The sequence below is a fragment of the Myxocyprinus asiaticus genome, chromosome 39 (genome assembly GCF_019703515.2).
Source record: "Myxocyprinus asiaticus isolate MX2 ecotype Aquarium Trade chromosome 39, UBuf_Myxa_2, whole genome shotgun sequence".
Taxonomy (NCBI): domain Eukaryota; kingdom Metazoa; phylum Chordata; class Actinopteri; order Cypriniformes; family Catostomidae; genus Myxocyprinus; species Myxocyprinus asiaticus.
In genome coordinates, this window is record NC_059382.1 from 31,641,160 (window position 1) to 31,659,556 (window position 18,397).

General features: G+C 36.6%; 1 protein-coding gene across 1 annotated transcript in view; it reads right to left on the reverse strand.

The window, feature by feature from the left end:
* abcg1 (ATP-binding cassette, sub-family G (WHITE), member 1) overlaps window positions 1–18,397 on the reverse strand; it is a 48,896-nt gene that overhangs the window by 10,989 nt on the left and 19,510 nt on the right. Inside the window, exons 3-8 of the mRNA XM_051680056.1 lie at window positions 13,260–13,377; window positions 11,585–11,717; window positions 10,416–10,466; window positions 6,911–7,056; window positions 570–693; window positions 307–421 (exon numbers count right to left, since the gene is read on the reverse strand). Of these exons, the coding sequence (XP_051536016.1) occupies window positions 307–421; window positions 570–693; window positions 6,911–7,056; window positions 10,416–10,466; window positions 11,585–11,717; window positions 13,260–13,377 (687 nt within the window). The remainder of the gene's footprint in view (window positions 1–306; window positions 422–569; window positions 694–6,910; window positions 7,057–10,415; window positions 10,467–11,584; window positions 11,718–13,259; window positions 13,378–18,397) is intronic.

Here is an 18,397-nt window from a genome sequence, read left to right on the forward strand (position 1 = left end):
ACAGTTAATTTTCCAAAGGGTTAAAAGTTGTTAGAAGTTATTAGACTAGCGACAGTCAGATGATTTTTTTTAGGCAGACCTTTTGTCTCTTAAGCCATGCACATTGATGCAATTCTTAAGGGTGAAGTGTGTAATTTCTAGCATCACCAAACAAAATTGCAAAATTGTTTTCAAAAAGATAGTCACAACTCAACTTACTTAAAGTTTTCTCTGCATATTAATCTGGGAATATGAAAAAGTATTTTAACAACAATAAATTGGTGCTTATTTTTGGCTCCCTGTGTACAGAGAGTGATATTTTCTTACTGAAGTCCGCAGGGTTGTGATAGGTAGGGCAGTTGAGTCCCAGTTCTCTCAGAAAAGGAATTAGGCTTGGTACTCTTCCCCGGTAGATACACTGGCCTTGACTTAGGACATAGAGCTGAAAAAAACAAACTCAGAATAAGCTGTGAGAGTTGAACACTAATAGGTTAAGTATTGTTTTGCATAAAGAACAGTATGAATTTAAAAAAGGAAACACAAATTACAGTATATTAAAGCTTAGACACAGAGTATAAAATAGTGACCACCTTATCGAAGAGCTCGAACACTTTTGCGCTAGGCTGGTGAATTGTGCATATGACTGTTCGACCCCCTTGAGCAAGAGCTTTCATCAGTGAGACCACCTGAAAGCAAGATGAACTGTCCAGTCCACTTTAAAGAAAAAGACAAATAAAAAAAGAAGATGAAAGCACCGGCATTGATCTTGCTAAAATTAATGAGTTAAAGCATTATTAACAAAACCAGTTGTCGGAGCTGTAGCACAGCAATTATAGCACACATACAGGTTTGAGTCCAGCCTGCATTGTCTCTTGATGATTTTTTATTCAATTATTCTTTCTTATTCGAGTTACTCAAAAAAGTAATCTCCCTTACAGTGACTCAACTTTGGAGGCGTACACCCTTCAACTGTCACAAAAACGCAAACAGACATACAAATGAACATAATTCATGTTGTAAATTCTACATAAGTAATACTATTCAAAAAATGATTAATCCAGTTTTGTCATCATTACAGCAGAAGTGCCAGAGGAAATATCTTAGTCTACATAGGTTGGCCTTTGAATACTGTCTTGGACAATGTGGGGCCTTAGCGTTAAAAAGGTTGACAACCACTGATATATGATGTATTCAAAATAATATTTTATATTTATTATGCATATATCAACAATATAAAAAAGACGAAATCCACATAATCTAACCATGAAAAGATTCTGGGAACAACCGTTTAGGGGGTTCGTTTCCCAAAAGCATCATTAGCCAACTATGGTCGGATGTTCCATCTTTACCAACATAGTTCATAAATTTGGGGCTCTATTTTCATGAGCACGCCAATACTGTGCGCTATGTCTTATCCAATTTTCTTAAGAGCGCTAATTCTAAGCGCAATTTCCGTGCCAGCACAAGCAAATGGGCGTGGGTCGCAGTGGGAGTGTTTGCAAGCAAACTGTGGGTGTATTGTATGTTAATTAAGTGCCACAAAGCGCAATTTGCTATTTTCCTGAGAAATTGGTAATTGCACTAAGACATCTGAGAAGCATGTCTAATCTCAGCACATAGCAAGTTACAACGATATATGGGAAACTCACCCCGGGTAATTTGCTGCTTAACTACCATAGTATGATGCATTGTTGAAGAAATTAACCAAGCTAGTCACGACAGTTTCTCGAATCCGTCATTCAAACCACGTTGGTTAAACAATATAGAGCTGTCATTAATGACGTTATGCAGGGGATGGAGTAATAGCTTCAGCAGATTTTAAATTATAATAGCTCATTTACACGTACATCAGAAAGCTGTTTAAAGTGCGAAAGCTGCTGAAGACAGGAAAGAGGTGTGATGCGACAAATGCATTGCGCTGCAATAGTGGAGGTTCCCTCTACATCAGACTTCAGGGTTTTCCCTACACATTTGAGCATATACACGAATGAGCACTCTTCAAAAACATAAAAGAATACCACTTATGCATTAACATGGACATAAAAGCAGCATTTTCCGAAAGAAACCATGTGTGTTAAAGCGCTTTCTCTTAACAGCCTTCTATCGCATAAACGTTTTTTGCGTGACGTTTCAGAATGGCACTTTCTGCAAAACCCCAGAGTAAGCCGTTTTCTTAAGTGCATGTAAATGTGGTCAAAATGTTGACAGAATGAAAGATATACAGTATATGGAATAAAAGATACAGAAGCCTCAGAGCAGTGCAATGATGTCCACACAGCAAACTAACAAGGAATTACACTTCTAACCACAAGTGGAGAGCTGCAGTTCCAAACATACAACTTTGCGATGCTGTTTTCTGAATGTTCGTTGGAGCTGCAGTTTCGGGAAACACCAAACACCATTGAACTATGTTGTTAAAGATGGAACTTGCAACCATAGTTCACTACTTAAGGGATACTTTTGGGAAATGCACCCCTGGTCCTTGCTATATCACAATAGGCCCAGACAAGGTTAAAGAGGTGAGATTAGATCATAAGCTCAGCCACGATCTATCAAATCCATATTAATCAGATGACAGAGACACCGGATAAGTTGAAGACAGAGCATCGTAAAGGACTGCATGACAGTCCATAATGCCATTCCACAATCAAGACATGCTGTTGATTGGATACTTAAAGCTGAAGTGTGTATTATGTGTGCCACTTGCTTCAAGTGGAATCGCAACAAAAAAGATTGTTTACAAACAGGTTTCCTGAATGCTCCCCCTGTCTTCCATTGGTAAGTGTTTTGGGTGTAAAATATACAGTAATTGACTCTGCATATTAAGATGGGATGAGAGAAAGTATTTTAACATTGCAAAAATGACACAATTCAGCTTTAAATAGCATGATGGATACCTCACGGTGCCTACTAGGTTAATGTGAAGAGCAATGGTATTTCTTTGAAAGCCATGAAAGTGTCCCATTTAGCTGAAAACAACTCTTATGACATCATATTAATGATAATGACTCTGTTGTTACATAACCTATAGAAATCTGACCTCCATGAAAGACATTCTGTTTATCCTTGGGGAAGCATGGCAATTGTATAAATGTGATTTCTACAGCCTCACTTTATGTCAAATTGAATTTCGTTCTTCAGAGAATTGTTTTTTGTGCATTGAGGGTAAATTCTGTGGTGGATATGGTCTGAAATCCTCAAATGAAAAGCTTAAGAAAGTCCACAGAGAGCAGGACACAACTGTCAAACAATGCTCAATTGTGTAAAGCCTATAAGGGAATATGTAATTAAACTGCATTTACACATTGCAAGGACATAATAGAGAAAACTAATGGGTGACTGCTTTTGTTTTCTCCTTTTCACATGTGCTCAGATGAGTTAATTTTGGCTCATGAACATCATACTATGGCACTTAGGCCACATACACACTGCAAAATTTTGGGAGTGACAACCGCATTTAAACGCGCCAGTGAATTAACTTTTTTAAATGCACCACCTTAACTTTTTATCTGGACCGTAGAAGAAATGGCACTTAATAATCTCAGATATACTGAATGGCTATGCTCCTCATCTGAAACATTCATATCAACATTTGTGACATTTATTCCATCTGAACATATTTGAGGTTTGTGACATTGGAAAATAGCGATCTGTGACACTGTATAAGCGTCTTTACACAGCTGAATTAAGTCTGCTCTGTAGCTAGTATCAAGCACAGTTCTGATGATGCTTTGGTTCAGTGTAAATTAAATGGCACATCAGAGCAGCCTTAAACTTTGTTGTTGTCATCATAGAGGATAAATTTAATAATTTAATTTTATATTTAAAAGTAAAATTTAATATGTTCATTCGTTTAATATTTCTATATTCATAATTTCATATTTAAAATATGATTCTCATAACATTATTTGTATTTGCTGTGTAAATGCATTTACCGAATACCACCTCTGAGCAGTATTTACTGGATTCTGTAAATACACCTAAATGCCACTTTAGATGCATCTTCAGTAAAGATGGCTTATTATGTTAAACATGAAAAGTTTTATTAACTATTTGTTAATAGGGAATTTGTCGAAACAGTAATGTACTTGGATTACTAGAGTGTTTTAATATTATTATTATTATTTTGAAGTGAAGAGGTAAGTTAGAGGCTTGGGTTAGATGTCCCCCTCAACTGCGGCAAAGGCCCCCTGTGGAATATTATTGCTGATATATCACACGAGCAAGAGTGCTGTGCATCTGTATATCAGCACCTGTGGCCTCGTGCCTATGGCTGAAAGACACGCGTGCTAATATTCGGCCAAAACATCATGGTTGCGTGACGGGTGATGCTAATTTTTTTTGGTCCAGATCTTTGAAATTATTCAAAAGTGAAAAATAGAAATACAAATGTAATTCACACAAAACAATTAGTTGAATTCAGCTATACTATGATGAACATGTTTTTAATTTCTAAATCAGATTTCTGGGGTTTAAACTTAAAAATTTGGTGTGAACGTGCAGAGTCAGGAAAAGTCTCATTAAAATCTTAAATGTTGGCATATAAATGTTAGCATGAGTAATGCAGAATAATCTTTTATAAATATTTCTTAAAGAGCACCTATTATGGTTTTTAAACGTGCCTAATTTTGTTTTAAAGGTCTCATACAATAGATTTACATGCATCCAAGGTCAAAAAACACTTTAATTTGCTCATAATTTAAATTGCAGCATTACCTTTTTTTCCCAGTGTCTCAAACGACTCGTTCAATGATCCGTTCTAAAGGATTCCTTCTAAACTCCTCCTTTCAGAGAGCCTACTCTGCTCTGATTGGTCAGATGTCCCAGTCTGAAGTGATTGGTCTACCGCTTAGTGTAGTGATTGAGTGCGGGTCAAAGCTGTTCGCGAGCAGCAAATGAAGACCAGAGGTGGGTTTTTTGTTACCAAATTAGGTAGGTTAGTACAGGAAGTAAGTCTGGAATTACTAACGACTCGTTTCAGCTGTTCAGAATCGGTCCTTTCTTTTGGGAGTCAATAACTCCATTTGTCATGCACTTTGATTTTTGAAACTTTGCAGACTTTTTGACATTCACAAACAGCTATATAACACACAACATGAAAGGTAATATTTGAAAAACCATAATAGGTGCTCTTTAAAATTAGCAGTGAAACAACTGTGAATTAAAACATTATTTAATACTAAAAAAATAAAATAAAAAAGTCTGTCCACCAAATCAAAGTCATGTGGTGTAGCCAAAATGTAGGAAGCCATGTTGTTGTATATGTTGACAAAAAAACATAAAACAAAGAGAACCCTTTTAGACCCTTAAGACTGAGTGTTAAGTTTCAATAACTAAATAAATAAAAATCAGATAATTTGGCATTTTTAAAAAAATAATTGGGATGCTGTTATTTGATTTGTATGTCATTATCAAATACAGAATTACATAGAGTATAAGATTTAGTATATGATTAGAGTATGTGAATTATTTTTTTGAGTGCACAAAGCACAGCACTTCGCGCAACTACCATGCACTACATCTTATCCAATTTTCGTGCCAGCACAAAGCGCAAGTGGGCGTGGGTGGGAGTGTGTGCTAACTGTGGGTGTATGCGTGCAAACTGTGAGTGTACTGTATGTTAATTAAGTGTCGCAAAACACAATTTTCGTATTTCTTTGAGATATAGGTCATTGCACTAAGACGTTTCAAAAGCAGGTCTAAATTCAATTCCTGCTTTAGGAGTTTGGAGATTCCACCAGCAGGTGGTAATAAAGTACATGTTCAAACTCTGAAAATATTGTGGAACATCCCCTGACGATCAGAGTTGTAGCCATCTTATGAAACAAGTATTTATGAGATTTGTGTTAAACTATCTTTAGATGTTTTTTTTGTTGTTGTTTTTTTTTTTCAATTATTATAATTATGTTTATATTTTCAATTGAGTGATTTTTAAGTCACTGCTAAAGTCAATGCAAAAGTTGCTGGTGAAAGAAGTTGGAGAGGGTAAAATGTTTGTATTTGGGATGTGATTTTTTTGACCATTTTAATATTGTAATTATATTTTTAGTTTGAAGTGTAATTTTAATTTAGAAATATTTTCGGTTTAATTTTTTCTTGTATCAATAAATTAATTTAATTGTTCAAAATCGACCGGTTGAAGTGAAGTGCATGCCGATACAATCGCTATTAATACTAGCCATAATTTGTTTCATTAGAAGAAAATTATTTATAATACTTACATTCCTTATAATTTAACAGTGTGTACATCCAAATCCTGATGAGAATAACATTTTCTAAGCATATACAAAAAGTGTGTCCATATTTCTATTCTTCTAATTAATTGCATACAGTCCATTTACACCAACTTCTTATAAATGTGCTGTCTTTGTTTAGATCACTGGTGCTTGAGGGAATGAACTACATAATAATACGGAGATGGTGCAATAACTGGAGAAGAACCATGCAAATTAAATTGCACAAATCCAGCCCATTATAGCGTTGCACACATGATTTCTCCAAACCCACTTGCGCCTAGACTTAGCGTATTCTTGCACAAAAATACCAAAACTTCATGGCCATTGACTTTGCGCTTATGACTTATGGCATAGCTATGCACTTAGCGCTAGCGGAGTTAAAATAGGGCCCTTAGTATTTTACATTAAATTATAAAGTATATTAGATATCAGATGTTTTTATACATTCTATAAAAATCAGATGACAGTTGGAACAAGTTTACCCTGGGGTCTACTGTTTACCATTTAGAGGAGTCTTGTTATTAATTACAGAACCCTCGTCCCAAACCCTGTGTGTGCAGAGTGGAATTAAGCACTCAGAAGAGAAGTGAAACTGCATTTAGCTGCAGTGTGGATGTTGCTTTGGAGTAATTGATTTGTTAGTCCTCATACTGATCATTAATTTCATAACATCTGTGCACACAAGGAGGGCTCACCTTGTGGGCTCATCAAAGAACATGACAGGTGGGTTGTTGACGAGCTCCAGGGCGATGGCCAAGCGTTTCCTCTGGCCCCCTGACAGGTTAGATGTGCGTGTCTTGGCACATTCAAGCAAACCAAGTGCAGTCAGGATTTCCCTTACCTGCAAGAGCAGCAAATTATTTATATATCATTATTAACTGGCTTCAGAACATTCACTTACTGTGATTTCGCCAAGTAATACATGTTCCTGAATCAACATTCTTGTTGATCCTGGAACAGTATTGCTATTAACCAATCAGATTTTAGGGTTAGGGTTAAGGTAGTCTCAGCCTCAGATGGAATACCCACGGACAGCCCACAGTCTGTTCACTTATCATCTGAATCACATTTCACAGAAATACTGCAAGCACTGAAATTGAAATCGTCAATCTGATTGGCAGGCTTTGTGCAACTTTCGGGATTAAGGGGACACAGGCTTTGTTATCAGTGCGCCAGCAAACTAAGTCTTTGTTCACATTGAAGGAAAAATCTGATTTTTCATCAAATCCGTTTTTTTTGAGGGACTGTTCAAACTGTGTGAACTATGTGGCCAGATCAGATTTTTTCTTTTTAGACTACAGTTGCTTTTGCTATCCACATTAGTTGTCATGATAATGCAGAAAACGTTCGTATATTAGTGATGGATGTTTTACCATTGATTATGCTTTTCATGTGGGCAGTATTCAAATAAGAACATTCTTCACAGACGATGGCTTAAAAATAGGAGAGGTGGCATATGCAATGTTTGCTGCTGCTAGTGTTGTTGCTGCCCACTTTAGAGGGGACGTCCTGTATTTTGGCCAAAATTACAACATCTCATATTGGACACCTTTTATCTTGGGGTCCTGTATTTTAGCCAAGAGCGAAACATCCCGTATTGAAGGCTGTGTGTCCAAAATTTTGGACAGTGAGACGAGGCCCTGTAACATATAAATGACATATGGGTGTTTCATTCAGAATGATCTCTATGTCCTGTTTACCTTCCACTGTGAGAGTTTTGTAGGGCTGAAATGTATAATAAAACAGGCTAGACTCACTTTTGAAGTTATTTATATTGAAAATTCTGTTTGTAACGATCCTACTGCATGGTCATTATTATTGTATTAAATTCAAAGTGCCCTGTGAAGGCATTAATTATGCCGTTCGGAGCGCAGTGTTTTCTCGTTGCAAAACATGTCGTATAACAACCATGCATAGCAAATGACGAAAAAAAAAACCAACATGAAATCCAGTCTGACCATTCAGATTTTAATCGGATTCCAAACCACCTACGAATGTGGTTTGGATGAGGCATGTAAAAATCGGATTTAATGCGTTTTTGTCCTGTTCAGACTACAAAAACCTAAACGAATTTGAGCAACTGCGTCCAAAAGATCTGATTTTTTTCTGCCTGTGTGAACATAGTCAAAGTGTTTACAAGATACATGGATGATACAATCAGTGTTGGTTAAGTTACTCAAAAAAAGTAATCCACTACAAATTACTAATTACCTCTCTAAAATGCAAACAGATTTCTTTAATGATGACTTTATTGGAAAGTAATCACATTACTGATAAACATTACACAATACACATCAATATACATTATCTTGACCTGTCACAGAAATGCAAACAGGCATACATATGAACATAATACATGTTTTAAATGTTTTCATCATAATAATATTTCATAAAGGTGTGTAACCCAAGTAATGTACTTAAAAGTAATTAACTTAACTGAAAGTCAGAATTTTAATCTGAATACAAGAATTGAAAATGTAAGGCATAACATTAATTTGGCTAAAATGTAATTAGATTACAGTAGCTAATTACTTTGTAATCAGATTAAACCCAACACTGGATACAGTGAATGCTTTTGAGGAAGAACAAACCACTGGAAGTTTGTCAGGTTAGTGGCATCAAGTTTTCAAAAGAATCTTTCAAAGAAGGTTTTGAAATACTAATTACTTTTAAAAATCAAAGCTCTGACTACACCAAACTAGGCTGGGAGTTGGGGCTTGAAAAACATAAACTAATCATTTCCCTCTAATTTTAGGGATAGTTAGGATTGAGGTTAGGATTGGGACCACATTTGTTTGATAAGTCGCTTTCCCACACACAGTCCTGGTACTTCTCCCTTAGCAACTTTCTAGATAGGATCTCTTAAAGGGATAGTTCATCTACTTGCATTCTAAGGACCTACTGAGCTAGCTAAGACATATTTCTTCAAATGTGTTCTGCTAAAGAAAGAAAGTCATACACACCTGAGATGGCATAAAGAGAGAGTAAATGATGAGAGAATTTTAATTTTTGGGTGAAATATCCCTTTAAGAGGAACGGCAAATCTGAAGAGACTTTTCTCTCTTGCATTTGAACGCACAAAAGTAAACACCACAGTGACGTCAAAAGCAACAACAAAATCAACAACACAGATGTCGGATGCCTGGATCGGAGCTACAATTTTGTTAGGGCTGTTTTACACACACTGTGGCTGCATCCGAAAACTTAGACAGCTGCCTTGCTGCCTAATCAGTTAATGGCATTTTAGAATGAATGGAACTCTTAAAGGTGCAGTATGTAACAATTTTCATGTAATATTCACCTTTTTTTGCCAATGTGTGAACGGCTTGTAATGCAACTTAAAAAATGAGCCCTTCCCGGACTTCCTAGCATTTTAAAGCCTGTAGACTGATTTTCATGCGAAGGGAGCTGGTCGCTTTTGCCGAGAAAATCCAAAGAATGTGACATTTATGCACGCTCCTGAGAGCCTTGCCTCCAGCAAACGTCCAGCTCCCAGCACAACATCGACTCCTACACAAATTCAGAGTAAGCCAAAAACAAAACAAACAAAAAAACATTTATCTACTGAATCCCATCTGGCTAAGTGGGAATGTGATCATGGTCGAGCGAAAACTAGAGTGAACATCGGCAGGGCATTTGATTCCTGGAGGGACCTTTGTTTGGTTTTCGGGATCAAAACCGACCCTGAATTGGCGTTCTTCTTATTGGACAGGTAAGCTTACATAACTGCAAAGCATGTGAAATATAGTACCATAAGGATTGATCTGTGTAATTTTAGCTAAATTGATCTTGCCTGCTAACGTTGACGAATTGCAAGCTACCTTGCTTCGTAACTTTCAAATAATTTCAACGATCTTCTCTTTATACTAAAAGTCAGGTATACAGGATAAATTTAAGCAAATATGCTGGTTTCTTGATCGTAGTACAACATATGACATACAAAACATACAATAGTGCAACATAACAGTGCAGTGCAACAGTAAACTGTCTGGTATAGTTCAGTAGTAGCTGTATGCTATGTTAGCTGGTAAGTAGTTTTAGATTAGTTTCAAAGTTTGTAGTAAAACAATCATAACTGTGTCATTTTAATTATGCTACCTCATTTGTCAGCATGATGCTGGTGAATCACGTAGCTGAAAGTGTTAAACATTAGCCCCACATACATAATGAAGCAGGAAGCTTCACACGGATCTCACTTACCATTTCTCTTCTGCCTTCATCCTTTTCCTGGAGTTTGAGATTAGCAGATACCTAAGTTGGGAGAGTGAGAGATTTAGAGCATGCTGAGCATTAGCAGTAGAACTAAAGGTAACAGAGGGATTTACATCAACTAAACAACACAACAACTACAATTACATGAGAGGCATTCCAGTGAAACTATTCTTTGAAAGCTGATTGCGTCATTTTTCAGGGTCTGTGTAAGCCACATTTGACATGACAAGTAATGTGCGTACCATTAGTATTTTTTATATAATATTGTTTTTTTGGATATCAGCTTTCCAACAACACCTAGATTAAGCTTCTAGTCCTCCACTCAAAGGCTGAAACATATGCCGAAAATGCGGGGAAGGTGCGTGGGATCACAAAATAGACTGAATGTCTATGGACAATAACATGTCGAGTGCTTATCTGCATTAGAGCAACAATCGCATTCTAGTTGAATGAACTAACTTTTTGCAGGGTCGTAGAGCAAACAGAGCCTGAATTACAGGCTTTGAAAGACAGGATAAAATAAATACAAATATATTTAAAAAATGTCCGTATCGTATAAACATATACCATATTGTATAAACATATACAATATACAATATTATATATGAATAATTGGAATATCTTGGGTTCTGTAAAATGTGACCAATATTTAGCAATTTGTCCACTCAGGGCTGCATTAAGGTGCTCCGGGGCCACAGGGCTTACCGTTTCGCTGGGTCCTTGCCAGTCGTTAGAGCAGGGGGGGAGGGGGTTGTGCGTAACATTATCACTCTATGACCATGCACTATATGGCGGGTTCAGCGTTGCGCACCCTCTTTGTGTTTACATCAGTGTCTCCCACAAAACGTTTACATGCGCACCCTGCCGAGATTGTCGACGGGGGAGAATACCGCGACTGCCCCCCCCCACCCCCCTGGGAGTTTTACACTGTATGTGTGAAAGGTGGGCTTTTAAATTTGGGTGTGAAAACTGCAGGCCTCTTACTGAGCTTACAAGTCTCTAAATTTTTTGTTTGTTTTTTGCTAGATATGTTTGACTTTTAATTGTCATTACATTTCTCACACAACCTCAAAGCCACCAATCATAATTCAGTAAAATAATGAGGATTGTAACGTGCCCTATGCAAGCTCAATGACATAATATCAGCAGACACATACCATCATGGCTTCCTGTACGGTGAGGTGTGGCAATAACATGTCATCCTGCATGATGTAGCAGGACACTTTTCTGAATGATCGCAGATCTCTGGGCTGTCCATTAATCAGGATCTCTCCCTTCATGCCTGTTTCCCTGTGTGAGAAAGCATATATATTAAGGAAAATGCTAAATATATTGGTTAAATCTGTTACTGACTACTTATAATAATAATAAAAAAAAATAAAAATAAAAAAAAGCTTTAAGCATATTTAAAAATAAAGTTCCAATAAGCAGAGGCGGGACCAATTCACTGTTTTGCAAGTCACAAGTAAGTTTCAAGTCTTTTCATAGAAGTCTCAAGTCCAGTCCTAAGTCCTCAACTTTAAGCGTCAAGTCTTAAACAAGTCATTAGTGCTCTTTGCCCAAATTAGTGTCCGCATATTATTTACTATAGTAATTACACCTTCCACAGTATTAGCACGTTTCAGCAAAATGTGTGGACTTTTCAAACGGTCCCTTATCACACCCTCCACAGCATCAACACAGCTTTTCAGACAACCCATTGCCCACCGTAGGCAAAATTTCCTACTTAATGTAAATTAACAATCTGGAATGATTTTGCCGTGACAACATCTGACCAGATTCGTGTCCCATATTGATTCGATATCATATAGCATAATTTCTTCTTTAAATACAAGATGATCCTGTATTTTACGGGACGGATGGCAATCGTTAGTACACAGTGCATCTTTTAGCTGGTTTCAGTAATGAGGCATACAAAATAATTCACGCCAAAACTGTAGTTGCAGTGCACTGATCTTTATGGAACTAAGTAGCTAGCTAGCTAGATAACCCAGCTAACACGATAAGTTAAATGCTACTGAACCATAGCTGACATGTAACAGTTTAAAATCTCAACTTATCTCTGTCTGTGGGTTTTCAGATGCCTCTCAAAATTGGACGTTGTTTATAAAGCATCTGTAATTTTTGAACCACAGGTTTTACATGTTGCAATCCTTTTGTTGCCCTTGATATTGTATTCTTTATATTCATATGAAATTACCTTTGGTATTAGTTTGACTGTGTCATCCTTGAATGTGCAATCTTCAAACTTGATTCTACTCTCGTGAAAATTGATTGGTTGGTTGGTTGTCTGACTGGTTGAATGTGGAGCATGGAAATGCAGATTTGGGCGATCTTATTTGGGGGATGTTTATTGGGGGAAATTCATTGATAATTTACTGCACATTTTTAAATGTACCATGGTATTACCATCTGATACCATCACTATAATTTGATCATAGGAACCTATCCAAGGTAAAAAGCTTGCATGTGGTTTAATGTACATTACATGGCCAAAAGTATGTGGACAATGTGCTAGGGAAAGTGTCATGAACACACCAAGGAGACTGCAGTGGACAAGATTTATAGTGCAAAAGGACTTACATTTTATTCTGGTTCTCACCCCAAAACCGATGATATCGCTTCGGAAGACTTAGATTAAACCATTGGGTTGTATGTATTACATTTATGCTGCCTTTATGTCCTTTTTGGAGCTATTGGACCTTCATATTTGGGCGAACTATGTCTTTAAGACTCGTCTTCACTGGAATTACTGGAATTTTGGTCCATACTGTATGTGCTTAATGCTTTATGTTTGATGCAGATAATGCAGTGTTACATGGTCATACTAACCTGTAACCTGCCAGAATGTTCATTAATGTAGACTTCCCGGCCCCCGAAGGTCCCATGATGGCTACCAAAGCTCCGCTAGTGAAGTTCCCAGAGATTCCTTTCAGAAGGGTCTTGTAACCTGAAACAGGTTTAAATAGAGAAAGAGCTGCACATGTAAGAAACCTCCCACAGTCCTGACAATGAGCACAAAGAACAACCTGAGCTAATCTTCCCGATCATATAATGTTCTTGCCAAAATCCTATTCAAATTCTCCTTCCCACATAATGGACTCTTGATCGCAGGTGAAAAAGGATATTTGTTTGTTTACCATTGGGTTTCTGAAATCTTCCAGGTGAATGGAGCTCTTTGCAGGTGTGCATACTCTCCTATAAAGCTTGTTTTTACCTCATTCCTTCTTGTGACTGACACTTGAAAAAAAGCTATAGTCCTGGCTCTTTCTCCCTCATCCATGCATTTTCTTTTGTCCAGTTTTATAATGCATTCTTCATCTTAAGACAGCTTTTGTGTGAAGTCTATGTTTCATTGGTTCACTATAACAACTAAATATTCTACGTTCTTAACTAATAAACTGTGGGGCCAAAAAAAGTATTCGGACACTTATGTCACACTTAAAAATGAATGTCATTGCATTCCGTGACAAAATATCAAAGTGGAATCTGCAAACAAATGATGCTAGACCATTTTTCAAAGCTAGCTTCACTGTTATGAGCAATTTTGCAATTATTTTAACCAAATGGTCTCAAGGTGATTTTAGTGGATGTATGAAGTCAGACTCAGTTCCCCTCAAATTCTCATTAGTGTCCAACCGGAGCAACCACAGGTGTGGTTCTTCACATTAAATATGAACTTGTTCCACTAAGTTTGACAGCCAGAAAATGTCCAAATACTTTGCCATACTTTCGAATAGTATATCTATTGTTTATCACTTAAAAACATCTGTTTGCAGAATATTTAGCTTGAAAAGTGTGCTTGTGTCATGCTATACGCTTGTTGTGAAATAATTCAGACTGCTGTGAACTGAAAAGAGAAGGATGCCCGATTGTAACCTGTTATTTATCCAGTGGCTGAAGCTGAGATGATAATCCAGTTGATTGCAGTGGCTGACTGCTTAATTGGATTTGCAATACACAAATACCTCTGACCTACCCTGTCCTCATTCTGTGCAGGACCTCAGGGCTTCTCCTTCACAATGTGTGTACCACAGTAACCCCACCACCACAGACAGGTGCACCACACTGTTTCTAAAGTGGGTCAAGCTAAATTGGTTAGTAAATAAAGGCAGTATGGCTTATTGCATCTGACGTGCTGTGTGTCAACAAAGGAGAGAGCCTGGCCACAAGGGACTCAGGGGTTACTTTGAGTCACGATCAAGTGCAGTGTATGCATGAGGAACAATTCAAAACACAAATACAATAGGATACAGCTACAACAAATACCATGGACTTATTGCAGTGGTTTTTGGACATGTACAACATCGTGCATGGTATTCTTGAAGTACATTGTAGTTAAGCACCACACAGTGTGGTCAAAACCACATTGGAATTCTGGGATTTTAACTTGTTCCTGGGAATTCAAAGAATGTTTTACATTTACATTTATGCATTTGGCAGATGATTTTATCCAAAGTGACTCACAGTGCACTTACTGTATTATAGGGACAATTCCCCTGGAGCAACCTGGAGTTAAGTGCCTTGCTCAAGGACACAATGGTGGTGGCTGTGGGGATCAAACCAGCAACCTTCTGATTACCAGTTATGTGCTTTAGCCCACTACGCCACCACCACACAGAGTGAATTTTAGAATTTATAAAGGAGAGACAAGTGTACTATTCAATCAAATTGTTCTGCTGATCATTTATAATGAAAAAAGCCTCCAAGTAGGATTTCGCTTAGGGGCCCCATATGCTCAGAAACGTCCCTGCTCGTCCTACATAAACAGAATCATTTAGTGCATAATTATTGACATGTCAGTAATATAATTAACAATCATTTAGCATTTTCCATACAAAGAGGCATACTCTCACAGGTCTGCAAGAAATGTATTATAGCAGTGATGGAACTATTGTAAATACAGTTTAGCTGTAAGCCTCTCTTTGGAAAACCAGTAAAAATAATAATAATAATAATAATAATAATAATAACTTTAATTGTATAGCACCTTTCATACATAAAATGCAACTCAAAGTGATTTACAATATACAAAAAAATAGATAGTTAGAAACAAAATAATAACATATAAAAAAATAAAAAAGGTAGAAAAAGATAAAAGTACATTAGCTAAAAGCATGTCAAAATTAGGTCTTCATTAGATTTTTTAAAAGGTCAACTGAGCTTGCATGTCTAATGTAACGGAGCAGGGTGTTCCACAGCTTTGGAGAGTAGAAGCTAAAAGCAGTTTCCCCACTCATTTTGTGGGCCACTTTAGGAACCATTAAAATACCCGCAACAGAATTAAAAGGTCTGACCTGTAAGAGGGTGCTATATCATTAAGAGCTTTGTATGTGATCGTAAATTTTAAGGATCTTAAAATCAATTCTAAAAGAAATGGGGAGCCAGTGCAAAGTAGCTAAAACAGGAGTAATGTGCTCTCTATTGCTAGTCTTAGTTAAAAGCCTGGCAGCAGAGTTCTGAACTAGCTGAAGTTTTCCTATCAACTTTTTTGGCAGGCCAGCAAAGAGAGCATTACAATAGTCCAATCTGCTGGTAATGAAAGCATGAATCAATTTCTCTGCATCCTGCCTTGTTAAAAACGGCCTTATTTGGCAACATTTCTCAGGTGGAAGAATGATATCTTGTTCACTTTAGTGATATGAGCTTCAAAATTTAAATCAGAGTCCAGAATGACACCAAGACTTTTCACTTCTGGTTTGGTCTGGTGGGCCAGGTTTCCAAGCCTATTAAAAAATGTATCTCTTTTGTATTTTGGTCCTAGCAGCAATATCTCTATTTTGTCTTCGTTAAGTTTTTCAAAATTATTACTCATCCATTGTGTAATCGAGGCCAAACAGGCAATCAGAGAAGATAAGCCATGTGGGTCAGTTGGCTCAACAGAAATATAATATAATTGTGTATCATCTGCATAGCTATGGAAACATATATTGAACTTGTTAATGATGTAGCCTAACGAAAGCATATATAAGGAAAATAGCAGTGGACCAAGACATCTTCCTTGTGCAATACCAAATGGCAAGTCATGCTCCACAGATACATGATCACCCAGAATAATATAAACTTTTCTACCAGTTATATAGGACCGAAACCAGTTTAAAGCACTATCTGATAGACCGATCCATTTTTTAAGATGATTGATTAAAATAGTATGGTCGATGGTGTCAAATGCTGAGCTTAAATTTATGAGAATGAGAACTGATACTTGATTCAAGTCAGTGGCACGTCTGAGATCATTTACTATTTTTACTAAGGCTGTTTCTGTACTGTGATTGGATCTAAAACCAAATTATCTTAGAAAAATGTATCCATCTCACAGTATGAACTCTTTTGTTATACATGGCAGTTTTTTACTTTCAGAATAATACGGTTTACCTCTAGCTTGGTTTTCCTCCATATTCTTTCTGCTTACCTACAAGTCCACTTTAAAGCACGATTTTCTTTGTTCAACGTGAGGTCTTTTTTTTTTTTTTTTATCATAGGAGCTACTTTATTGAGCGTGTCAGTCACTACACCATTGAAGGCATCCACCATTTATCATTCATCTAGAGGATAATTTAAAATATTTTGATCAAAGAAATTTGCAAGCTCAGCAAAACAGGTATCTAAGTGTCTTCTTTTAATTATGGTTTCAGAATGATTTCTTATGGTATTTAATGAAACGTTAAAAGATACACAGTAATGATCAGACACATTATTATCATACACCACTAAATCAGTAACAGTAATTCCTTTGGAAATAACTAGATCGAGAGTGTTACCATGGTTATGGGTAGGGACAGTAACATGCTGATTGAGTTTTAGGCTGTCCAAGATACTGATGAATTTTATGGTTTCAGGGTCAGATAATATATTTATGTGGATATTAATGTCACCACTTAACAATTATACTATAATAATTAGTGATAATGAGTGACATAAGGTCTCAAAACTCTGAAAGAAAACCTGTCCACAGCTTAGGAGGGCAGTATACTGTACGTATAAGTACCACTGGCTCAGCCTTTAAAGTTAATGCAATGTACTCAAATATGGAAAAATCACCAAAGCTTACCCTAGCACAACTGAATTTGTTTGAAAAAATAGTAGCAATTCCACCCCCTCTTTTATTTTGCCTAACTGAGTGAATGGAACTGTAATTCGGTGGACAGGTTCCAACAAGGACAGCAGCACCATCAGAGCTTAGCCATGTCTCTACAAGAAATAGAAAGCCTAATTGCTTATCAGAGATCAAATCATTGATTATAAAAGACTTTGTAATGAGTGATCCCACATTAAAAGTCTTGGTAATGCTTTACAATAAGGTTACATTTGTTAACATAACAACAATAGTTAATATTAACTAACAATGACAATACTTTTACAGCATTTTTTAATATTAGTTCAATTTAATTTAAACATATAGGCTACCAATACATTTTTTAAATCAAAAGTTAACACACCATGAACTACAACATGAACTAACAATAAACAATTGTATTTTTATTAACTAACATTTACAAAGGTTAATAAATGCTGTACAAATACAATATATTGTTAATTGTTTGTTCATGATACCCAAGGCATTAATTAATGTTAACAATTGGAACATTATTGTAAAGTGTTACAAATGGGTTAGGGTTTGGGCATTGGCCGTGTTGTTCTTCACATACTGTTTTAATGCCATATTGTAGAATTGTGCAATTCAAAATAACATTGCTCTTTGCCAATGTTACAGGCAGCTACTGTAGTGAACAAACAAGTCTTTTAGTGACCAACCAAGGTCTCATTGGGTAGTTGAGACAACTACCTAATTTTTTTCCTGAATGAGCAGCGTGTCTTTGTTCTGAAAAACTAATAATAATAATAAATACTCAAGGTTCAGCACTATTTCAGCACATTAAGTGCCTGGTTAAATTGGATTGTCAGTGCTTACTGAAAAAGTCGCAGGTTTTTTTAAGCGGCACAACTTTTTAGTGAATTAACCTAAATAT